General features: G+C 34.2%; 1 protein-coding gene across 1 annotated transcript; it reads right to left on the reverse strand.

Annotated features, from left to right (window-relative positions):
* Nucleotides 1–771: 771 nt before the first annotated feature.
* On the reverse strand, nucleotides 772–21,424 carry LOC135849950 (pancreatic triacylglycerol lipase-like). The gene is made up of 10 exons (XM_065370614.1): nucleotides 20,840–21,424; nucleotides 20,378–20,491; nucleotides 8,630–8,904; nucleotides 7,652–7,892; nucleotides 7,339–7,569; nucleotides 7,106–7,270; nucleotides 6,895–6,987; nucleotides 6,678–6,792; nucleotides 1,597–1,800; nucleotides 772–1,496 (listed from the first exon to the last, which is right to left on the reverse strand). Exons 1-10 carry the CDS (start codon nucleotides 20,937–20,939, stop codon nucleotides 1,406–1,408), a joined length of 1,629 nt encoding a protein of 542 aa, XP_065226686.1. The 5' UTR covers nucleotides 20,940–21,424; the 3' UTR covers nucleotides 772–1,405.
* Nucleotides 21,425–23,637: the final 2,213 nt, after the last annotated feature.

A 23,637-nucleotide genomic window follows, 5' to 3' on the forward strand; every position in this document is an offset into this window, starting at 1 on the left:
AATTTCGACTCGATTTGCAAGAAAGTTTTTTTTTGCCAAAAAAAATGCATGAACTGACCCCTTTGCATTTTTTTGTTTTTTTTTTGACTTCCAAAAAGATCGAGTAAAAGGCGGTTTTCGACTAATTCGAGATAGCTGAATCCGAATTTGGTGTCCATTTGAGTCGTGGGTCGCTGCTTCAGTGAGAAATTGTGACTATTTCACAAACTACAAAACAAATCGCAAAATTAGCAGAATTTTCGTAATCAGCGACCTCGATTTAGTCAGAAAACGTTATTAAAAATTCAAAATTTGATACATTTTTTCTGACTCATTTTTGAACCCAAAAATGGGCATATCTCTGACCTTAGAATCAGTTTGTGACGTCACATGTGAAAAAGTGTTGTGAAGATGACATTCGACTATTTTTAAAGACAGATAATGTAGAGGGGAATGTTTGTTTTAAAAACTGGGGTATGACATTTTTGCATACCTCTGAAATTGAAGGCGCTATATTAATACTTTTTGAGGGAAATTTTGAAGAAAAAAAAGGGATAAATCATGTTTCTTTTTTCGAACGATCAATTTACATACTGGTATAATAATTAACGAGTGATAGGTAAAGTCACATATCAAATTTCAGCATTCTGGGCCAATTCATTAAAATTTTGATTTTTTTAATTTCAATTTTCGACCCTAATTTGAATCTTGAAACAAAAAAGACGCTCAATTATCAACTCAACATTTAATAAAATGAAAATAAACTACCTACTTACACAAATAAAAAGTAAAAACATCGAAATATTTTTTTATTAATAAAAGATTTTGGAACTGCATTAAGACGATTCCTTTTGATTTAAATACATACATCTAGGTATAACAGGAATTCATCAACTATCGTACATTTATAAATTCACCATCAATTCATCATTACATCATCATCATCAATTCGATTCAGCTTACCTGTGTTAACACATCAGTTTTCAAAAATTACCTAGTACATTAGGTTTACCTTAATAGTTACAAAATGCGATTTAAAAAAATGAATAATTCTCACAATTGTGTAACATTAATATTTTACATCACAGTTACTTAAATTAAATTTCACAGTACAAAAATGATTCATATTTACATAAAATGTTGGGATTAAAAATATTCAAAAAAAAAAAAAATGAAACTAGGTACCTACGTACATATTTCTAATAGAGTAGCACATCTAGACTCTTTAATGAATGTGTAATTATTTCATCCTATTATTGTTCTAATTCTACAACTACATACACGAATGAAAAAAATAGTACTTATATTGGTATGTAAATATAAAACAATGAAATAGATAGGAATAATATTCACGAAAAAAGTTATTATTTAAAAAAAAAACAAAAAATACTGCATCGATATTCGATTTGATTCTGCTCTAAAGACATCAGTTAGTTAATTGCAGTTCAACTGTCACTGCTTCAACGTTAGTTCCATTCACATTATACAAAGGTGTGCTGATATTATAATACCGCCAACTGAAAACAAACCATTATTATTATTAATAAAAAATCAGTAAATTCAGAGTTGATGAAAATACGTAATATAATCAAAAGTAATCCATCTTGTAATTCTTACAAATGACCATAAATATCTCGTATGACTACTTCGTCTATTGCTACGTAATTCTGGATTGCACTTCTTTTTGTTGTTTGTTTTTGAGCTAATTTATAACAACTAATATGGACGATAAGTGATGGTGTTTTTTCTGGATGTATCGCGCCGAATGGAGCAGTACCTATGCCATGTAGGATATATCCACCTTGTAATTCATCGCGAAAGCTGCAATTTGAAAAATCATTGGTAGATATAAAAAATTTAGTCAAGAATGTGAGTATTTGTAGGTGAGGTTAGGTACAGTATTATTGCTGATTGTGCACAAGAAACTGGTGAAATAAGACAAGTGAACTGGTATCTAGATTCAACTTGAATTTTATGGATTGAAAAAAAAAACATTTCCAGCTAATTTCAGCCATCTATCACAATTTCATGGCTCGGACTTGGTACTTTTTTCTAAAAAGTCCTTCTTTATTTTGCTGAAATTGTTATTGTTTTTGCCAAAAAATGTAAAAATTATTTCACAGTCGTAAATTCTGACGATAAACAATTCGTCTTCGCGTGATTAAACGCAGCTCTAAGTAAGGGAGAAATAAAAAGACCGAATTCCGGTAATATGCACTTGTCTTATAATCTCATTTCGAAGCGGTAAATGAAACAGGAAGCTCTTCAAACCTCTTTGTGGTTCATTTCTGAGAATTAAAACGAATAAAAAATACCTAAACGTAGACCATATTGTATTCAGAATACGAAATACAAAACCTTTTCTTTAAGCAAATATTTCATCGCGTGTAAATGACAGCTTTTACCTATCCGCCTCTCTGTTCACTTTTTTTTGTCACTGGTCGCGTGATTTTGATGAGCATTCGGACAAGGGATGGTAAAAAAAAGAGAGAAAGTTATAAAAATTAACACGAAAAATACTCGCCATCGAGCTACCCTTAATAAACAGCATTTTAAAACGCTCGAATAAGATAACACTTTCCAACTCTCGAAGAAAAGAAAAAAAACAGAGTGAAAACGTTTTGCTTTTGTCACCAGAGGGGAAAAAATGTGTCTATTGTATTTGTACATACAAATCGCTAAATGATCGAAATTCTTTTATATTTTTTTTGTGATTTTTTTTAGTTAATTTTTGGTTACTTGAAGGCAAAGGGTGCTTTCCTCAGGGGGGAAGGATCCCTGGTAAAAAGTGGAAACTACACACCGCTGGGACCATAAAAAAATGGATTAACACTTGAAGATGTCAACCAACGCATCTTAAATGTTAGAATAACTTTTAGACACCCATGAAAACCGAGATTGGACAATCCTATTAGTCCACAATGGATCCTTGGTAATTTTGAAAACTAAAATGTGGTATGTAACATAGATGAAGAGGCGATGGATCAGTTGATCACTGATGGTGAACTGAGCTATCCCTACTCTCTGATATTTTCATATCACATATACCGACTCACAATGCAGTACCTTGTACTAAGAGGGATAAAATAGAGATTCTACCATCCAGTCGGGCCAGCCACTGTGGGTCATCTACTACCCTACAGTGATTACCTGCAGATGGGCCAAATAACCCCAGCTGGGGTGGAGAAAGTCCTCAAACAAGCTGAGAAGGAACTAGAAAAGAAAATCCAACACTCCAACTGGGGAAAGAGAGACCAAATCAAATGAGATCATCACCCTGGAGGAAATAGGGGATGATCTGTTGAGACAATACCCACACTTTGCCTTGGCCCATTGTGTCAGTGGAGACTTCAGGAGTTCAGGATGTCCAAGGGCATTGTGCTCCTGTTCAAACGAGCCTTTGGCAACCAGGACACTCTGCAGTCAAGGGGTGCTATAAGGTTGGTGAAGTAGTTAAGCTCAAAAAAGATGGAAATTATATCCTTTAAGCCATCACCAAAGAATAGTACAATGATAAGCCGTCAATCAAGGACTTTGTAACAACAATGAAAGCACTTGCTGCCAAATGCCACCAACTCAAGATCAAAAAGATAGTGGTAACCAAGACTAGGGTGTGGTCTGGATAAACTGGAGTGGCCAACAGTAAAGCAATCCATCATCATTCAAATGCTTCAAGGGCCACTCACAGGCCCGGACTCACCCACCGAGTTACTGAGAAAATCTCAGAGGGCCGTGACGTATTTGGGCCAATGAGGTAAAAACTGGGCTGCTTAAAAAATTTCTGAATGAATTTTTATGCTCAGTGGCTTGCACTTTAAAAAAGGGGAGAAAAAAAATTTGGCTGATTAATTGAGGAGCCCAAAATCAGGGGGCTAAAATGGGATATCTCAGTAGACCACATGTTCTATGGGTCCGGCCCTGGCCACTCAGTTAGTATGCACCCTGAAGGAGGAACAGCTTCAATCCTGATCTACCAACCAAACATCAACCTGAAGAAGCCCTGTAAATAACCCATCAAGATGCACTACCTCATTATATTTTTCAAAACCTATGCATGCCTTACTCAAATATATATTTTTTCTCAAAACCATAAGCCTAAATAAATTTAGTGTGGGTTTCTTGTATTATAATATTGTACAGGGTGACCAACATGCAGTTAAAGTAGAAAAATGCTTGCCAAAAATTCCCTAATTAAGTTATCCAACAAATCCAAATTGCTATGTCACCCTTGGTCCATTACTGTTCAAACACCTACCATCTTGAAAAATTTCTGTTGTTTTAAAATTTATAGTGGGACAATAATTTACTCATTAATTTGAACTATGGACACTGGACCTGCGGGAAGACATCCAACTAGCGACCATATTGGCTGAATTACGTGTGGCATGCCAATTTATCTCGCTGGGTGCTTTTGGCTGTGCTGGTGTCGAATTCTTGAACAAAATACAGGGCAACCAAGAGCACCAAGCGAGAGAAATTGGTTCTACACAAAATATCACTACCATTCCTTTCCCAGTTGCCTGCAGATTGAAGTACAGCGCAGCCAAAAGCACCCAGTGGGAGAAATTGGCAAGACACAAGATTTTACTACCGTCCCTTTTCCCCATTGCCTGCAGTTGGATGTCTCCCCGGAGGGCCCAGGTGCAGTGTCTATAATTTGAACATTGAAATCCGAATCATTGCCCCTTCAAATTTCAAGTTAGGCAAAAAGTTTACATAAGGTTTTTGTTCCTTTCGTCAACCTCTACCAGTTCCATGAACCACTCCTGAAATATTTTATTATTTTAAAATTCCGCAAAATTCGCTAAATTATAAAGTTTTCAAGTTGGCAGCACTGCGTTCCCAAAACAAGCCTTGCTTTGGAAAAACTAAAAGACGTTGCTTGTGTAGCTCCTAAACGTACTGCATTTATGCAACCCTCCGAGCTTCTCACAGTGCTTATTACTCTTGGAAACAAAAATGCTGATTTTTACTTTAACTATTTTTTGGTCTACATACAGTAAAAGCCGCTTATTATTATAATGGTTAATGTTATAAATCACTTCATGTTATTAAAATTGTTTGGACCTGATCTTTAATATCTCATTACATTAAAATTCCATCGGTTATGTTATTGTAATTAAAGCATCGGTTAATGTTATAACTTTTAACTGATTTTAATGCATTTTTTCGCATTTCTATTAATTTTTATCAGTTTTTAACACTTTTTCACCCAGTTTTTGCCTAATTTTTCTGAAATTTCAAACATTTTTTGTGATTGACATCATTTTTAATACATAGTTTTTCCTAACTTTTTAAAGTTTCAACCAATTCAACACTTTTTCTCTCAATTTTTGCGAAATTTTGGTTCAATGACTACATATTTAGTTCATATAAAATTGATTATGCAACAATTTCTGACAAAAAAATTCATTTTTTTTTCCAATTGGTTTGTGTTATAAGTAGTGTTGAGATATTTATTTTCTAAAAAATGCTAAAATATTCCCTATAAATATTTCCAAAAAAACGTGAAATATGTAAAAATATTCCCTAAAAACCCGAAATATGCAAAAAAATTCCCTTACAATATGGGCATCATTTGAATGAGAATTTCATTCCCTCTTTCATTTTGTTGATATTATGTGATATTTTAGATAAATGAATAAGAAATTCTATCATTTCCATCAAAATTAGCATAATTTTTGATTTTTTTCAGAAAACAAATTTTTCATTTTTCAAATTTCAATTTTTTGATTGAAACATTTTTTTTGCGTTTAAACATTTTGCCTGCTTTGTAAGTTTTTTTAAAAATATTCTCCAAAAACAGTGAAAATTGCTGAATATTGCCAAATATTCCTTTAAAAAGCCCAAAATATGCTAAAATAATATCCATTTATGCCTAAAATATACCAAAATATTCTCTAACAAATGGGGCTCAATCGACTCGAAATTTTATGAAAAGTAAAACTATGTTGGATATACCTTATCTAGTATACTACAAAAAATTACGATATAAAATATTTTTCTCAGCCCTAGTTATAAGTCGCTTAATTTTATTAAATTGAGCTGGGACAAACGTTATAACATTAAGCGACTTTTACTGTATTTGCTAAATAGACCAATTTAACTAATTGTACCTATTTTCAGAAATTTTTCAGCTTAAAATAGTCAAAACTAGTTTATACTGTCAAGTCCAATGTGAAAGGCCGGTGAGAAGCCCTTGCAAGTGCACCAGTCACCTCGCAAAAGCCCCCCCCCCAAATACCTGAAACTCGTGTATTGCTCAAGGGAGACCAACACTTGTTGACCCCCTCCCCCCTAGGCATCAAATTCTCCTCCCTAAAATCATTTTCCCAAGACTGGTTGGGGGACTTAGTCTACCTGATGGGCATGCGTGAATAACGAAGTCTGATTAGATGATTGGGCCCTTGGCAACTGCCTAGGGGGTATGGGTCATGGTGGACAACCCATCTTCCCCCTCCCCTTCCCCCATCTTAGATCTATTTAATTCTTGACATTTTTAAAAATAATTTTGTTTTTTGGATTTTAATTTCTTATAGCCCCAAGCCAAATTTTTGGCTGATCAAAATGGAGGTTTTTTTTCTTTCCCAATATTATTGAACTCCTTAGTTTAAGGTTCACCTATTTTACCAATGGCATTTTTCTCCTTCAAATTTTCAACATTGAGAACAAAATAATAAATATCTATTCGTACTTACTCTGAGTAAAGCTGAAAATGAGTATTATCCTGTTCAGTCAGAAGAGAAAGTTGCATGTATGCTCGTAAACTGGCCATTTCTTTCGATAAAAGAACCGAAGCTTTCAGTTGATGACCTTCAATTTGATTAAAATTTTACATCAGTAATTTATTATCTCTCGAAAGTATATTTTTTTTACGATCTATAACACACAGTGTAATAAACTATGGAAACTTACCACAGAACGGACTAGAATCTCTCGTTGCTAAGAATAAAGGTCCTAGGAATCTGGACTCAGCTGCATGATAACCCATTTTACCACAAGATTGATCTATACAAAGGGATAAAAAATACATTTTTGATAGAATCATGCATTATTTTGCAATTCAGTTAAACATAGATGAGTCACGAATTAATTTCAAAAAAAAAAAAATATCCATTGATTTTACCAGCGCAGTCAGTCGGAAAACAATTTCCTTTCTCGAAACTGTTCCAGCCACCGGGACAAGGAAAAGAGAAAAATTCGCAACCGGTTTTTTCCGATTTCAAACTCTCCAGAAATAATTGCCAAGCTCGTAAATGATTACATACCAAGCTCGTATTCAGCGAATTTCCTAAACAAAAAATAAAAATATTTATACATGAATATTTCAAAATTCTAAATTACCTAATAAAAACCTACCAAGATGACTGACTAAAACCGCCCCTCTAACATGATTACAGCCAGGCTGATCAAATCCTCCATTTGGAAAATAATCCACATGACCGATCGGCTTAAATATGCCGAGTCCTTCGGTCAGAAATCGAGCTCCGTCGGTATGAATAATATCGACAAATTTAGCATCATTTTTATTCAACGGAGATAACGACGACGAAAGTAATTCCCTGAATAACGGCGATGCTGGATCCAATCCTAAATGACACAGACACGAAATTTAATTAACCGACTTTATTTTATTACCATCTTATTCAACGACGATTATTCATTCAACTACCTGTTATTCTTCCAATTTTAACGCGAACTTTTTGTATGGCTCGTCCGGCGTAACCTGCTATATGAGCTCCAAGGCTAAATCCTATAATATGCATTTGAGATGCATCTGCACCGTGAGATAACAGTTCCATTATCAACAACGCTAACTGCCTTCCTACTAGCTGAGTATTGGCTGCTGCAGAAATATACGAAGGACCTGCAGCTCCTTTATGCCAGTCCACAAGCACTATATTCGCATTTTCCTGCAACAAAATATAGGGAAATTTACGAATCGAAAAATTTACCTATATTTCAACATATACGTATATGCGACCCGTTCGTATTCGTGTTCGTTTTCATTCGACGGATTACCTACTCTTCGCTTAACGAGTTCTTTCGCAATTCCATAAACAAGTGCGGGCACACGAGAAGGTTCAAGGTTATCGTGTTACTTAATTAAACGATTCTATTCCATAAAATGGATAAAACTACAAGTCAGCGTACAGATAGGTAAACAAAAAAACCACGTTATTGTGCGTACCTATACAGAACCATTACTGAAATTTTTTCAGATCGTTTGCTTTCTAATTTGTCAAGTATAGCTTGTATAGATACTATAAGTACATTACGTACGTACATTTTTGTACGTAGGTATCACAAAGAAAAATGTAATACCTATTTATAAATATAATTATTAAACATATACACGATTGAATAATTTTTTCTATGGCGAATTAGTCAACCACAGGGTGTCACATTGATTTAAATGACTCGAAGGTGTGAAACTTACTTACATGTACTTCCACAGCCAAAGAATTCAGACGACTAGAATATTGAGTCCATGTCGAGATATATTCCTTCTATAACCCTTCTATCCCTATTCATCTGCATCTTTTTTGAAATACGAGTACAAGACGTCTGCCACACTAGATACCAAGTACATTCATGCAATACTCTATAAAAAATAGTTTAGGAACCAATTTATTGCTTTAAAACTTACCACATCTAAAAAAGAAGTAGCTATTTCTATCGCTCCTCTATCCTGTCCACTTCCTTTGAATCCATGAACAATCAGTTTTATTGGCAGCGAAATGTCTAAATTCGCATCAAGTAACGACTTCTGGTTATCGCCGTATTTCAGCAAATTGGTGATGTTGGTTTCTATGAAATTCCTAGTCAGGAGTATGAATTTCGTGTCAACAGCTTCAGGAGGTTGTGGAGGTTTCTTCAGCGGAGAAATTTGAGATCGAGGCATCGGAAAGCAACCAACCATATCTGAAATAAATATTCGTGATTTTTATCGAGAGAATGCCTGATGTTTTTTAAAGGATTCGTTAATCACTGGTGAAGTTATATGCCTCAAAAAAGTAACAATCACGTGATACAGGGTGGCCCAAAATAGCAAGGAAATGTATCCCAAACGGAAAAAATATTTTTGAACTAGACAAAAGGGAATCGAAAGGGACTCCAAAGTATACCACAAGCCAAAATTTCAAGTACTGAAATTCATTTTTTGATTTTTAGCGAATTTTTGAAAATTCAAATTTGAGCAAATAAATTAGAAAAAAAATCAAAATATCAGCAAATTGACCAGAAAAGCTGAATTTTGGTTTAGACCCTATTTTCGACCATCCTAGTCCATTGGTGACGGTTTTGAACCGTTCTGGAGGCTCCAGCGGAACTTTTGGTTCTCCAGTTTTTAAATAAAACGAACTGGACAGAGGGAAATCGAAAGAGGGCCCCAAAATATATCACTTGCAGCCTTCAGGTGCTAAAATTCATTTTTCGGTTTTTATAAATTCAAAATTTGGGCTAAAATTGGAAAAAAATCAAATTTCAAAATTTCAGCAAATTGATTTAGAAAGCTGAAATTTAGTTCATACCCTCGTTTTGACCTCTCAAGTCGATTGGCGGCGGTTTCGAGCCGTTCTGGAGCCTCCAGCGGAATTTTTGATTTCTACAGTTTTCGAAAAAATGCTCTAAACAGGATGAAAATGAAATTCAGCACCTATGAACACGGATATATCATATTTGCTGCCCTTTTGATCGATTTTGGCACTTATTATCGAAATCTTTTTGTGTCGGTTCAAATTCAAAATGTTCTCCGGTGATTATTTTTGAAAAAAAGGGCAAAAATCGTCTTTCCCGAACTCGTGAACAAAAAGAGCTGAAATTTGATTTGTACCCTACTTTCGACCTCCCGAGTCGATTGGTGACGGTTTCGAACCGTTCTGGAGCCTCCAGCGGAATTTTTGGTCTCTCCAGTTTTCGAAAAAATGCTCTAAATAGGATTAAAATGAAATTCGGCAGGTATAAACACGGATATATCATATTTGCGACCTTTTCGATCGATTCAGGGACGTATTATCAAAGTCTTTTTGAGCTGGTTCAAATCCAAAACGTTCAAATTCTCCAGTAACTATTTCTCAAAAAAAAAAAAAAAAAAAAAATGTAAATATCGTCTTTTGCGGAAACCTTGAACAAAAATGCCGAATTTCTCATTTTCACTTCATTTACTTAGAGAGTTTCTTTTCGAAAACTGGTGAAACTAGAAGTCTGCTGGAGACTCCAGAACGGTTCGAAATCGTCCATCAATCGACTCGGGAAGTCGAAAATATATTAGAGTATGAAGCAAATTTCAGTTTTCAGGACACTTTTCTGACATTTTGATTTTTCATAATTTTTCCCAAAATTTCAATGTTTAAAAATTCGTCAAAAATCAAAAAATGAAATTTAGCTCCTGAAATTTTTGATGGTGGTACATTTCGGTATCCTCTTTCTTTTCCCCTTTGTTCGGTTCGAAATTTTTTGTACCAATTGGGATAGTCTAGTCGAGAAACAGCCAAACCTCATGGGAAGAGCATTGAGAGGTGGGGGTGTGGAAGGGGGGTTGTTCCCTCCATTTTTCAAAATTTGGTCATCTGGCCCAAGGTATATAAAAACTATCGTATTAGGTAGTCTAGATCATGAGTTTGTGGGCTTGCTTGTAATATTCATGACGTCACAAAAGGAATCAGGGCCCTTAAAATTTCACCCCCCCCCCTTTAAGAATCTCTCTCGTCCTGTCTTTTTCTCAGGTTCGGATACTTGAATGCAAGTTGTGCAATTCGTCATTGTTTTTGACTTTTTATTCAATTTCGTAAAAAGTAGTCAATCTCAATCTAAAGGGAACAAAACTGGACGTGTTTTTTTGTGGAGGGGGGGGGGGCAAAGACTAAAAATCTAAAAATTTGCCACAAGAAAAAAATACAAATTTTGTCGAATAAAATGACGAGATTTTGAAGTGAAATAAAAGATAAAATGACAGTCTTGCCAATTAATATAATTCGCATTTTAAGGCGTATAAAAAATTGTTAGATATTTTCCCTTTTGAATAATTCATGAAAGTTTCAAAAATGGAATTTTTTCCGGTTTAGAAAATATATAGAAATTGACCCAAGCACAGCGAGGGCAAAATCTCTTAAAAATTTGGACAGGTATAAACAAAACGTTTTTAAAGAATTTGTTCATTTTTTTGGCTCAAAATTTTAGAATTTAAATGATGGGGGTCCAAAAGTTCCAATTTTGAAAATGAGAAGCAATCAGACTCAAGTGGAGTGAGAACAAAAGCTAGATTTCGAGAAAAAGAAAAACAATGTTATTGGGGGGGGGGGGTTACACATTTCTTAAAATTTGAATACCTACCTAATCAATAGATTTTTACAAAAGTTCCATCTCAATTTGAAAAAACAAAAACAAGAGACCCGAGCGTAGCAAAGCGAGGGCAAAAAATTTCAAAAATTCGTATTTTGAGAGGTAAAAAACAATCTTTTTTGTGACGAGTAAGTACTTATATTTTTTGATAAGATATTTTTCAAATTTGAACGTACTTGATTGGAAATTTCGATTTTGGAATAAAAGAAAACAATAGTTTGCGAAAAAATGTAAATTTAGAGAAAGTGAAAATATGTATTAAGTATATTTTTTTTGATTTTTGCTCATATACCTATGTATATGATTTTTTTTACTCATTGTTGTTGAATTATTTTAGAAAAAAATTTCCAATTTACTCGTATATTCATTTGTTTTGTTGGAAATGAAGGATTTGAGCTTTTTCAAAACTTTCATTTTCCAAAATGATTTTTCTTTGAAAGCTCAACCTTTTTATGATTTGGCCAATTGGACAAAGTTGAGGGTACTCTATTACACTCTTCAAAGCCACGTGTTTCCCCAACATGAAAACCTACTAGAGAACCTTCAAAGGGATAAAATTCATGCTAAGTAGGTAGGTATGTCGTATACTAGGATGGTCATGGAATCTGGAAAATTAATAAATACATCGTGTTTTACGATTCGTATACCTTGTATGTGTATGTAATACTTACTTTATTACGAAGGTCAACTAATACTATTTACCTACCTATATTCTCTTGGTGCAGTATTAATATATAATATTTATTAAGTAATTTTACACATAGGTGCCTATAACTGTACTACAATAAATAGGTATGGTAAATTGAATTTACTTGTCCCAGCTGAGCCAACTACTTATCTTAACTGAACAATAATTACATATAATAGCCAACACCTGTATTAAATATGCAATAATGAACTGAATCTCAAGTCAAAGGAATCAAAATTATGTACAATTGAGGAACTTCATTCAAAAAAATTAGACAATAAGTTTTGAAAAATAAGGTACCTGGCTCTGATGATATATGTTTCAATGTGTAGGTACCTACTTTACGACTAGTTTAATCAGAAAATATACCTACTACTACCTACCTATTACAAAAGACTCAAAATTGCAAAAATTAGGCTAAAAGCGAAAACCTTGCGATTTCACCCACAGAGCAGATTAATGTAGGACCCGACCCTGCACACTTTAAAGCGATTTTTATCTCGTGTGACAGAAAAATGAAAAAAAAAATGATCTGTAAATGTCTGATGTATTTATCTTTGTGTAATAATCATGATAATTAACGTTATATTCGGCATAAGAACGAATGATATCTAATTAAAATATTCACCAATTAAACGTTGAATAATAACTTCTTTACACACTTATAATAATTGCATGTTTCATATGTACCACGAGTGAAAAAGAGTATGCCAAAAAATAGGTATCTACCTATGCATAATTTTAAAAAACAACGACAACGAACAAAAGAAATGATCACTATATTAAAACCTAAATTATCACGCATCTTACAAATGCATAAATTCAGTTAAAATTATTTGAATGAAAAATTAAATTTACACCTTGTTTTATATTTCTAAATACTGTTAGGAAAACACCCTACATTGTACATGTAGGTACGTAGGTACCTACATACGAGTACATATGACCAACTGCTGAGTTTTTTGCGTAATTTGCACGTCGCAATCGGATATACTCGTACTTATACCTACTGGTAGGCCTAATTTGAGACCTACTGCGCAATTATTTTTAGGAAAACTGTTGGATGAACTTGATGTCGTTGGACTGTGGCACATAAATGTCAGTTTGTTGAATAGTAAATTATTGCAAGTTAATACGGTACGGTTTACAAAATTATCTCATCCTTTTCCATTGCTAAATGGTAAGCATTGCAAAATTGGTAACGAAAAACTTCGCAAATTTAGAGTTACCATAGCATAGGTAGGTACGAGTAATTTTATAAAACTGGACCGATGAAATTTATAAGTGCTATCAAAATCACGAGCTACTAATGTTATCATTTTTTGGCTAATTTCATTTCTTACTTCATATTTTATTTGAAATTATGCTAATTCGTTTTAAATTATTTTCTTATTTTTTTGTGTAATCTTCAGATATGAGTACTTGACAAATTGAACAAATTATACTTCCTATACCTATACAAATGAAGATATTGTTAAATCAAAGGAAATCATCCATTTAAGTTTATTATCATTTCATTTAATTAATAACCCCGCAATTATTACGATGAAGTTGTAATCAATTATTAATCAAGTTATTATTTATGTATTATTGCGAAATTTTTTAGCGAAGATTTTTCATAATTTCCTGAAAGATATAAAGTTTAGTTTAATGACTACCGGTGCCATGTTTATACGTACATTAAGTATTCGCATAAAGTATACCTATACCTACTTTCTTCTTTCATTTTTGATATTAAGTATACATCACTTATTATTGTAATAATGTAAAGAATAACTTGTTAGTACTGGCAGGAGGTGGATTGGTACCTACAATTACTTCCTTTTATTGATGCTTTTTTTTTTCATGTAAGAACATACTATAGAGTGGCCCGCATGTCATGTTTTTCATATAGTATTCTAAATATACTTATAAATACGAACAAGAAAATGCTATGTGCATGATAGGGCTAAACCTCTTATAATATATTTTCAAAATGCACTAAAGTTCATAAAAATCCTCCAAATGAGTCAGTTGTTATTTATGTTTCAAAGTCTTTTCAACTCCTTAGTATTATCCTAAAAATGTTGTTTTCATCCCTATTGTAAGTTTGAGTTCAAAAATGGAAAATTGACATTTTTGTGTCATTTTGTGTAACTGCGGGAGGTACTTGAAATTTCACTTTTTCCCATAATTTTTACCTCAAAGTTCAAACATGGCAGAAAATATTTCAAATTTTTGTCAAAGTTCATCAAAATTAACCTTAATGAAAAATGAGCGAAATTTTGCAAAAATTCAAAATATGTGTAGGTACAAAATATTTTTGAACATTTCTAAGCAGTTGAAATTTCAACAGGAAATCAAATATCTCTATCAACATTTTTTCGAGCATCATTGGAACAATATTTTCAACACTTCAGATTTCTTGAATGTTTCAAATTTCAGGATGAATTTGATGAAAAAAATCAAAAATTTTCATTAAAATTTTATTTTTACACGTTCAAAGAATTTTTACACTAAAACTGAATTGTGATTTTTGAGATTTTTAAAAATGGTGTCAGTGTCATGCAATCTATCAAAATGGGTGGATAATAATTTCAGCGGTCTCACCCAAACTTGTGAAAATATCACATTCCTTGGCACTGTAGTTTCTAATAACCTAAGGTGGATAGCACAAACTGACAAACTTGCAAGTTGCCTCTCTACAATACAAGTATCACACCATATCACATCAACTCAAACAAGAAAAATTGCTCGTTTTTGGGGAGGTAACCCCACCATGTTAAACAGAATATTCCTAATACAAAAACAAATTCTACAGAACATTTATGGCCTAACTTGTACTGAATTGTGTAAAGATCTATTCTTGGCAGAGAAAATCTTAATCCTTTCTTGTAATACATTCTTGAAATCGGAGTAATGGTTCGTTACATAGCCTGGTGATGCGCCAAAGACACACTGAAACCACAGAACTCCCATCCCTCTGGCACTAAATTTTTAGCCATGTCACAACAGGATATTCCGGTGTCAGTTAGGCAACCCATCATCATTTGGTTTTTGGTTTGTGATGAAGTAAAATCTGTGGAAATTTTGCAAAAATTGCAGTCACTGTTCGGAGCAGATTGCCTCTCCAAGACAAAAGTGAACGATTGGTGTTCTGCATTTCAAAAAGGCAATGAAGCAGTCTCAAACTTATCTCATGCACGTAGCCCTCGTACCAGTGTAACCAATGAGAACATCATTGCGGTAGAAAAACTCCTTTTGGCAGACTGGCAGACTACTGTACACAATATGGCTGATGAATTGGGCATCAGTATAGGTAGTATCGAAGAAATTATTCATGATTGGCTCGGTTACTGATGAATTTCAGCCAGATGGGTGGCAAGATTACTGAATTTTGAGCAAAAATTCACTCACTGGGAAGTTTTACGAGGGTCATTCAATAATTAAGTTACCCATTTTTTCCCCTCTGAAACTACTAATGGGAAATTCATTCTGTTTGCGGGCGGATGTTTCTGAGGGTGTTTTGACACTACTGTAAAAATTCCAGTGTGGTAGTGTCACTAGAACGGATGCTGCAGAACAAAAACCATGGAGCTACCACTAGCACGTGCCGCCGATTGTGAAGTTTGAAGTAAGATTCGTTTTTTGTGTGCTCTCTGTAATGACGCGAGTGATATTCATCAAGACATTGTTACGGTGTATGGGGAAGGTGCCATGAGTGTCCAGATGGTTCACCAATGGGTTAAATCCTTCCAGGAGGGACGAGAAGAGGTTCACGATTTGCAGCGTTCCAGCTGGCCATCTGATGCCATCAACAAGAACTCAATCACCGCTGTTTGCGGGATACTGAGGGCATTCTTCTGGAGGAATATATGGAGAAAGGTAAAACCATTAATTTATTATCTCATCAGGAGACTTTAAAAAACTTCCGACGCGCGATTCAGAACAAACAACGAGGAAAATTGCGTCAAAAAGTGCTGCTGATTCACGATAACACCTGTCTTCACACCGCAAATGCGACTCAAGAGCTCCTTAAAACGTTTAATTGGGAAGTTTTTCCACATCCTCCCCATTCCCCAGACTTGGCCCCATCGGATTATCACCTGTTTTGTCACCTGAAAGTCGAATTTGGAGGTGAATGATTCAAAAACACAGCCGATCTGAAGAGCACCATGCACACATACTTCGAGAATTTGGCGGCACCACACTACTGCGTGGGGATAGAAAAGCTGCTCTACCGGTACAGCAAGTGCTTAGAATGTAACGGCGATTACGTAGAGAAATAGAGAATTTCTTCAAATATATTATACTTTTTTTCCAAAATGTTTTGGTTATTTTTTCAATTTTTCCGAATATAGGGAAACTTCATTATTGGATGAGTCTCCTGCAGCAGTACATATGAAGAGGAAGGTGACAATTTTTTGCACAAAATATTCACTACTGATGAGACGTGGCCATGTGGGTACATCATTATACTCCCAAGTCCAAACACACTTCTATGAAGTGGAGAAAGAAAGGGGAAGGTGCTCCAGTGAAAGCCAAAGTTACACAGTCAGCTGGTAAGGTCCTGTGTACAGTATTTTGGGACATGAAAGGACTTCTTGATTAATGATGGAAACTTTACACAAATTAGGCTGGGAAACACTGGAACATCCTCCTTCCTCCTTATAGTCCCAATTTGTCATCCTGTGACTATTACCTATTTGGAGGTTTGAAAGAAGCCCTCAGAGGACATCGTTTCAAGAGTAATGCGGAGGTTGAATCGTTCGTGCATGAGTGGCAACGAGACAAGCCGACAAGTTTCTACAAGCATGGGATCTGGTATAGCTACTACTAAAGAGGTGGCAAGTGTAGGTATAACATTAAGGAGCGTACACATGATCCAATATATTTGACAAACTCGATTTGTCAAATCAAATTGAATTTAATCAAACATATTCGGTTGTGTGGACGCTCTGATGATGTCTTTCTCAAATTTTTAACGTTTTGTTGATCGGAGACACCATAGACACAACTCTGAAAATAATTCTGAAAATATAAATAATTTCTATTTTCAGAATTGGTGTCATCGATCAACAAAACGTTGAAAATTTGGAAAAAAAACTTAGATTATCAGAGCGTTTACATGATCTAATATATTTGACTTTCCATGCAACCAAATATATGTTGATTATATGTTGATAAATTTTATCAACGATGTCAATTTGACAAACCTGGTTTGTCAAATATATTGGATCGTGTATACGCCCCTTAAAACATGTGAACGGGATTATCTTGAAAAAATGTGAAAAGTTTCAACATTGTAAAGTAATAATAAAAAATGTTTGAGCAAACTTCCGGGTTCTATTTGAACCATCCTTGTACATTCTTAAAATCGGAGTTATGGTGAAAAAAAACAATAAAAATTAAAAACATTCACAACAAGCCATCAGTACCCCACACAAAATAGAAACCTTCCTGCATTCTGCAATAAACTTTTTCAAAACAATAACTTTACAATCCAACATTGATACTATAGCAGCAAAAATCTATAATGTTTTACCCTCTGATGGAAAATACCTTCATAAATCTTATAAAACCATTTTTAAAATACATATTTGAAAAGATGGTTGGAGGTAAAGGCTTTCTAGTTTCTACACAGTGTGGGACTTCCTAAACACTTGAACTGTGTTAACACTAGGATTATAAGTTCATTAGTTTACTTAAGATATCACTGATAATTGATATGTTCCACACTTTAACTTATACAAGCTGAAAGGTGCCCACCAGTGGCGTTGCTAGACAATCTGAACAGGTGTGCCAATTTTCAAAATTATGAAACCAAGTTGTAAAATTTCCACCCCCCCCCCCAATCAAAAATTCTCATTCTGACCCAAAAATGTTTTTAAAAAAAATTATGTAGGTAATGGTTTTTCCTGTGCACTCTCTTGTCTCTCATTTTGTCATTCTTATGCACAGTATGGATTCTGATCAGTTTATTACTATTGATTTTGTTTTGATTGTTGTATTGCCCTTCCTTCAATTGTCACCTCATCTTTCTTTGACGTAAGAATCCATGCGAAAGGATCAGTACAACCATTCAACAAACCAAATTGCAAGTTCAAACTTTTTTTATACCCAAGTAATTAATTTGTAATTTTCTTTTTTTTTTTGAGAATGAACAGGTGTACCCGTGCACACAAGGCACACCGTTAGCAACTCCAGTGGTGTCAACCCATGTAATGAAGGTATTGAATTGAAAAAATTCTCATCACAACCTTTTTTGAGCACTTTTGAAGAATGTCGAACTCAAAGTTGAGTAATGATTATTTCTAGATTTCATCATTTGTCTCAATCATGTACAGATATGTAAGTATACTGTTCTGTCATTATAAATAATGTACCCTACTTTGAGAATTTTAATTAAAAATAACCAGTAACCAGAATTTAAATTTTGGGTAACCAACCAGTAACGATTTACTAGAATCTTTTCCTCAGTAACCTTCTGGCTTCTGGAACCTATAACCTCTTAAAGATTTTTTTTAGGACCACATCCCTGAATCATTGCAATTTGCATACCTATTTACTCGTCAGAGGTCATGGAGTGTCTTTGTAGGAAAGTTGTCCTTGACTTCGTTTTTTTTTTCCTGGAAGTGGATAGTAAAATTCAATGAACATTTGTGAGAAGAAGTTAATAAACCCTGGAAAAATTAAGTACAGATCTCAAACTCAATTTTTTTTTCAACTGTAAGGTGTAAGTTTGAAGATTTCTTCAATGTTATTCGAAAGGTAATTTTAACCTTTCCCTTTGAATGTGAATGATCATTATTGAGTCAGTTAATAATCATAAATCAGGAAGCCGAAAGGACTACGCAAAACAAAATACGACTACTTATCTGAAGTATACCTACATATGAGCATTATTGTATCAAGTGGTCGCCACACACCACAAAGATTACTCACTGGTTTTAAGGAATGCAGACAAATTCTAACTTGTATTATTCATACACCTACGTCTCATTTCAAAGTGAATATCTTTCATATGAATATGTACATACAGCTTTAAAAAATTAATTATTGATTCGCAGACAATTATATACTCAACATTTTTATACATTATTCGCATCACGTGAAAAATGCAAATTTTTCCATAACACCTCTACCTATAGTACTTTCACATTCATCTGGTTTACATTCGTTTTAAAATCCCAATGCCATACTGCTGACGACGAGTTAAAACACGTTATATGTAATAATAAACATTCTATAATTTGCTAGAAAGGCGCGTGCCGATTTAAATTGCTAGTCATGCGGCGTCATGGGTGTCATGCAATTGCACGTTTTATGGCATATCTGCGTGCATCTTTGGCGATTAAAATCAGAATTTCGGGGTGACCCCTGCCCCCTGGCGCAAAAAACATATCCATGTCAATATAAATGTACATAAAAAGACGAAATCTATTTTCAATTTGTCACTCTCTATCTGTCCTTAAATCCAAATTGCAAAAACGAGAAAGAAAGTTTGCAAAGTTCTGCAAAAGGCCTTACATCTTGATTAGACAAGAATTTGAAGTGGAGAGTTTTTCGAGATCAAGATTTTTAAACCATCTTTTTTCTCTTCATAAACATATGAAAAAAAAAATTAAAAAGTGATTTTTTCGAGTCCTCCTGAATTGAATTGTAAGAGAAGACTCATTTTGGAGCCTCCAGGGGATGTTTAGATTTTCTGAATACCTACCAAAAAGCACCACCAAAATATAAATTAGGTAAGTATTAATAAATCGATCAAAGGAGGTAACAAGAATGGTGAATTCAATGTTGTGGTGGCTGAACTTCATTGGGACCCTTCCTATGGGGTTTTTTTGAGAGCTGTGAAATCAAAAAAATCGCTAGATATCCCAGAAGGGTTGAAAACCGCAACCATAATCAATTTAGAGAGTTGGAAATGGGACAGAAAGCACATTTCAGCTCCTTGCTTCAACTTGATCAATTAATTTTATCCCTGTTTGTTGTTGTTTTTCCATGAAAAACGAGTCTTTGAATTGAGAAAAAAATTACAGAAGTCAAAAAATAAGATTAAAATGCTGATATATTTTTTTAGAGTTACCTACCAATTAATTTTCAATTTCTTTGAGGTTAAAGGTTGTGATTTTATCTGCAGCTATTTGCAATTTGTGCAGAGAGGAGATGCAAATTCATCATAAAAAATGAGATTTTTTGGCATCCCCCCTCTTTTGACACCGTCTGCCGGATCTTTGGCAGCACTTGCGGTCTGGCAGGCCTACTCATTTGGATCTGGGATTTTTTTTTAAAACCACACCAACGAAGTACCCACATTAAGCTAAATAGATATCTAAATAAATAAATAAATAAATACTCGAGTAAAAAAATCAAGCAACAACTAACCATAGCATACTTCTCGAGATCGCAGCTGTATCCTTTCTTGTCTTCGAAGCAAACGATTTTTTATCAATTGGGCGGCTCTTTGGCCTAATAACGTAGCCGGGTGCAGGTCTGCATCTGTATAAACAATAGTTACCGAGAAAAATTTCATGACGATATTAGTAATTAACTAAATTTAGTAGCGAGGAAAGTTTATACTGCTCGACAACAACATATATGTAGCTAAACAGGTCAATAGAATGATAATTATGCCAGCGATTACGTAAAATGCCTATAAGTTCATCTCGTAACAATTTTTTGTCAATTGTAGTCGCTTATGATGTTGCGCACGTTTGCAAAATAATAAACAAACCGATTCGGTTCAATCAGAGCACATAACAGCGCAGCAGGCTAAGTCACGTTTTTTTTAAAAAAAATACTTTTTATTCAAATTTGAAAATTTTTATTCTCAATTTAAAATCTTACCTTCGGTTTTATTCGAAGAATGTGCACCGTAGATTAGAAATATTAAATAAAAACACGACCATAACACAGTTCTACAAACTTTCAACGACGATAGCAACATATTTTCAAAGTACGGAAACAAGACGTCCAATAAACGTTTAAGAAAATAATTCTCAAGTCGTCTCACGTTCGAAATAGGTACCTATACACATCACAACACCGAGCACCGAACCAGTGATTTTTCTCGATGAAAATCACTCTTAATAAGTGAAAACCTTTTAATCGGAAGTTTTCATAAAAACGACGAAACGTTTATCGGCGACACCGACACATACGCTCCAGGAAATATGACATGCCCGCTTAATGAATAACAAATATACGTCGATTATGTAATGAGAGGAATGAACTGATTATTCTCGACTCGTAAATGAAACTGCAAACGGATAAGTTGAACATACTTTCACTAAACAAAATTCTACACTGACCCAAGTTTACATTACTCGGATGCTTAAACACCGCACCGGTTCAAATATCAGAGGGTATTCCTCTCTCGTAGTCGTATCCCACCAATGGTCTAGGTGTTTTAACGCAAGGTACACGGTCAATGGATTCGTCAAGTAATAAGTATAGAGTCTCGATGAGAGAAGGAAATTCGTTCGAATAGATGCATCGTAGGTGTGTACTATGTGCAGGTGACCCTGTCATGTCATGTTCATTGGCAGAGCTCAGGGTGGTAACAACGGAACCCAAACTGAATCAGGAATCGAAAAAAATTGACAACCGTTTTCTGGAACCGAACCAAAAACCTTAAAATTTGAAAACTGATTTTCAAAACCGAATCAAAACATTCATTTGAGAACCGTTTAGATAAATCTGAAGAAATCGAACCAAACCAAAGAACAAAAACAAAAAAAAACAGAAAAACTTTGAACTGCCGAATCCAAGAACGAAATCAATGATCAAGAAGAAATTAGAAACAAAAATTGAGAACAGAATTTAAAAAAAGAACGGTTCATTATGTTTTTTTTTCAGTTCTTTTCCGTCAAGTTCTTTACCATTTGTTTTAGGTATAAGTACATTACGTAGGTAGGTAGGTATTAGAAAAAAAATCAGACCATTTTGGGATTTTTGGTAATTACCTGAAAAAAAAACTGGATTTGGTGGAAAATTTGGCAAAACCCCGTTTTGTTGACAATTTTAACTTTTGACAGAAGTAGGGTTTTTTTCATTTTGTTCATAGAATTTTCACTAAAAAGTATGATTTTTGAAAATTTGGACAAAAAACTCCATTTTTTTTGGTATTTTAATGAAACTCGATTTTTGTTTGCAATTTGGCAATTTTGGTAAAAAATAACTTTGTATAGCTGTCTTGATGAAAAAAATTATTTTTAAGCAATTTTTGACAAAAATGAGTTTTTTTTTCACAGTAGGTGCTTAATTTTGATAAAACGTAAGATTTTTAGGTAATTTTGATTATAAAAAACTGATTTTTTTATGCAATTTTGAAAAAAAAGAATGGTGTTTTGTTTTTTTTTTGTAATTTTGACTAAAAAAAAACTTTATTCATGAACGAATTGATCAATTCTTTAATTTATGAATCAATTCGTTCGCGAATGATTCACTCATACGAATCGATTCGTTCGCGAACGAGTCACTTATACGAATCGATTCGTTCGCGAACGGGTCACAAAAAATAATTCAATTCGTTCGTGAATGATTCATCAAAAATTGAGCAAATGAATCAATTCGTTCGTGAACGAGTCACTTATGCGAAACGATTCGTTCGCGAACGAGTCACTTATACGAATCGATTCGTTCGCGAACGAGTCACAAAAAATAATTCAATTCGTTCGTGAATGATTCATCAAAAATTGAGCAAATGAATCGATTCGTTCGCGAATGATTCACTTATACGAATCGATTCGTTTTCGAATGAGTCACTTATACGAATCGATTCGTTCGCGAACGAGTCACAAAAAATAATTCAATTCGTTCGTGAATGATTCATCAAAAATTGAGCAAATGAATCGATTCGTTCGCGAATGATTCACTTATACGAATCGATTCGTTTTCGAATGAGTCACTTATACGAATCGATTCGTTCGCGAACGAGTCACAAAAAATAATTCAATTCGTTCGTGAATGATTCATCAAAAATTGAGCAAATGAATCGATTCGTTCGCGAATGATTCACTTATACGAATCGATTCGTTCGCGAACGAGTCACAAAAAATAATTCAATTCGTTCGTGAATGATTCATCAAAAATTGAGCAAATGAATCGATTCGTTCGCGAACGAATCACTTATACGAATCAATTCGTTCGAGAATGATTCATTTATACGAATCGATTCGTTTGCAAACGAATCACTTATGCGAATCGATTCGTTTGCGAGCGAATCACTGATGCGAATTGCGAATCGATTCGTTTGCAAACGAGTCACTTATACGAATCAATTCGTTCGAGAATGATTCACTTATACGAATCGATTCGTTCGCGAATGAGTCACAAAAAATAATTCAATCCGTTCATGAATGATTCAAAAATTGAGCAAATGAATCGATTCGTTCGCGAATGATTCACAATAAATAATTTAATCCGTTCGTGAATGATTCATCAAAAATTGAGCAAATGAGTCGATTCGTTCCCAAATGAGTCACTAATACGAATCGATTCGCTCGCGAACGAATCACTTATACAAATCAATTCGTTCGCGAATGATTTAGTGACTATTAATCAACTCGTTCGCGAATGATTCACCTACAAATCAATCGAATGATTCCTCAAGAAATCAATCAATTTATATTTTCAATCTTCTC

The sequence above is a fragment of the Planococcus citri genome, chromosome 1, assembly GCF_950023065.1.
Source record: "Planococcus citri chromosome 1, ihPlaCitr1.1, whole genome shotgun sequence".
NCBI lineage: Eukaryota > Metazoa > Arthropoda > Insecta > Hemiptera > Pseudococcidae > Planococcus > Planococcus citri.

Coding starts and splice junctions, on each gene's coding strand:
- LOC135849950 (XM_065370614.1), bottom strand. CDS start 20,939: ATGTTGCTATCGTCGTTGAAAGTTTGTAGAACTGTGTTATGGTCGTGT. Junction 7,271..7,338: donor GGTTTTAGTCAGTCATCTTG/GTAGGTTTTTAT, acceptor TTTTTTGTTTAG/GAAATTCGCTGAATACGAGC. Junction 1,801..6,677: donor CATTTTCAGCTTTACTCAGA/GTAAGTACGAAT, acceptor TTCAAATTGCAG/CTTTCGCGATGAATTACAAG.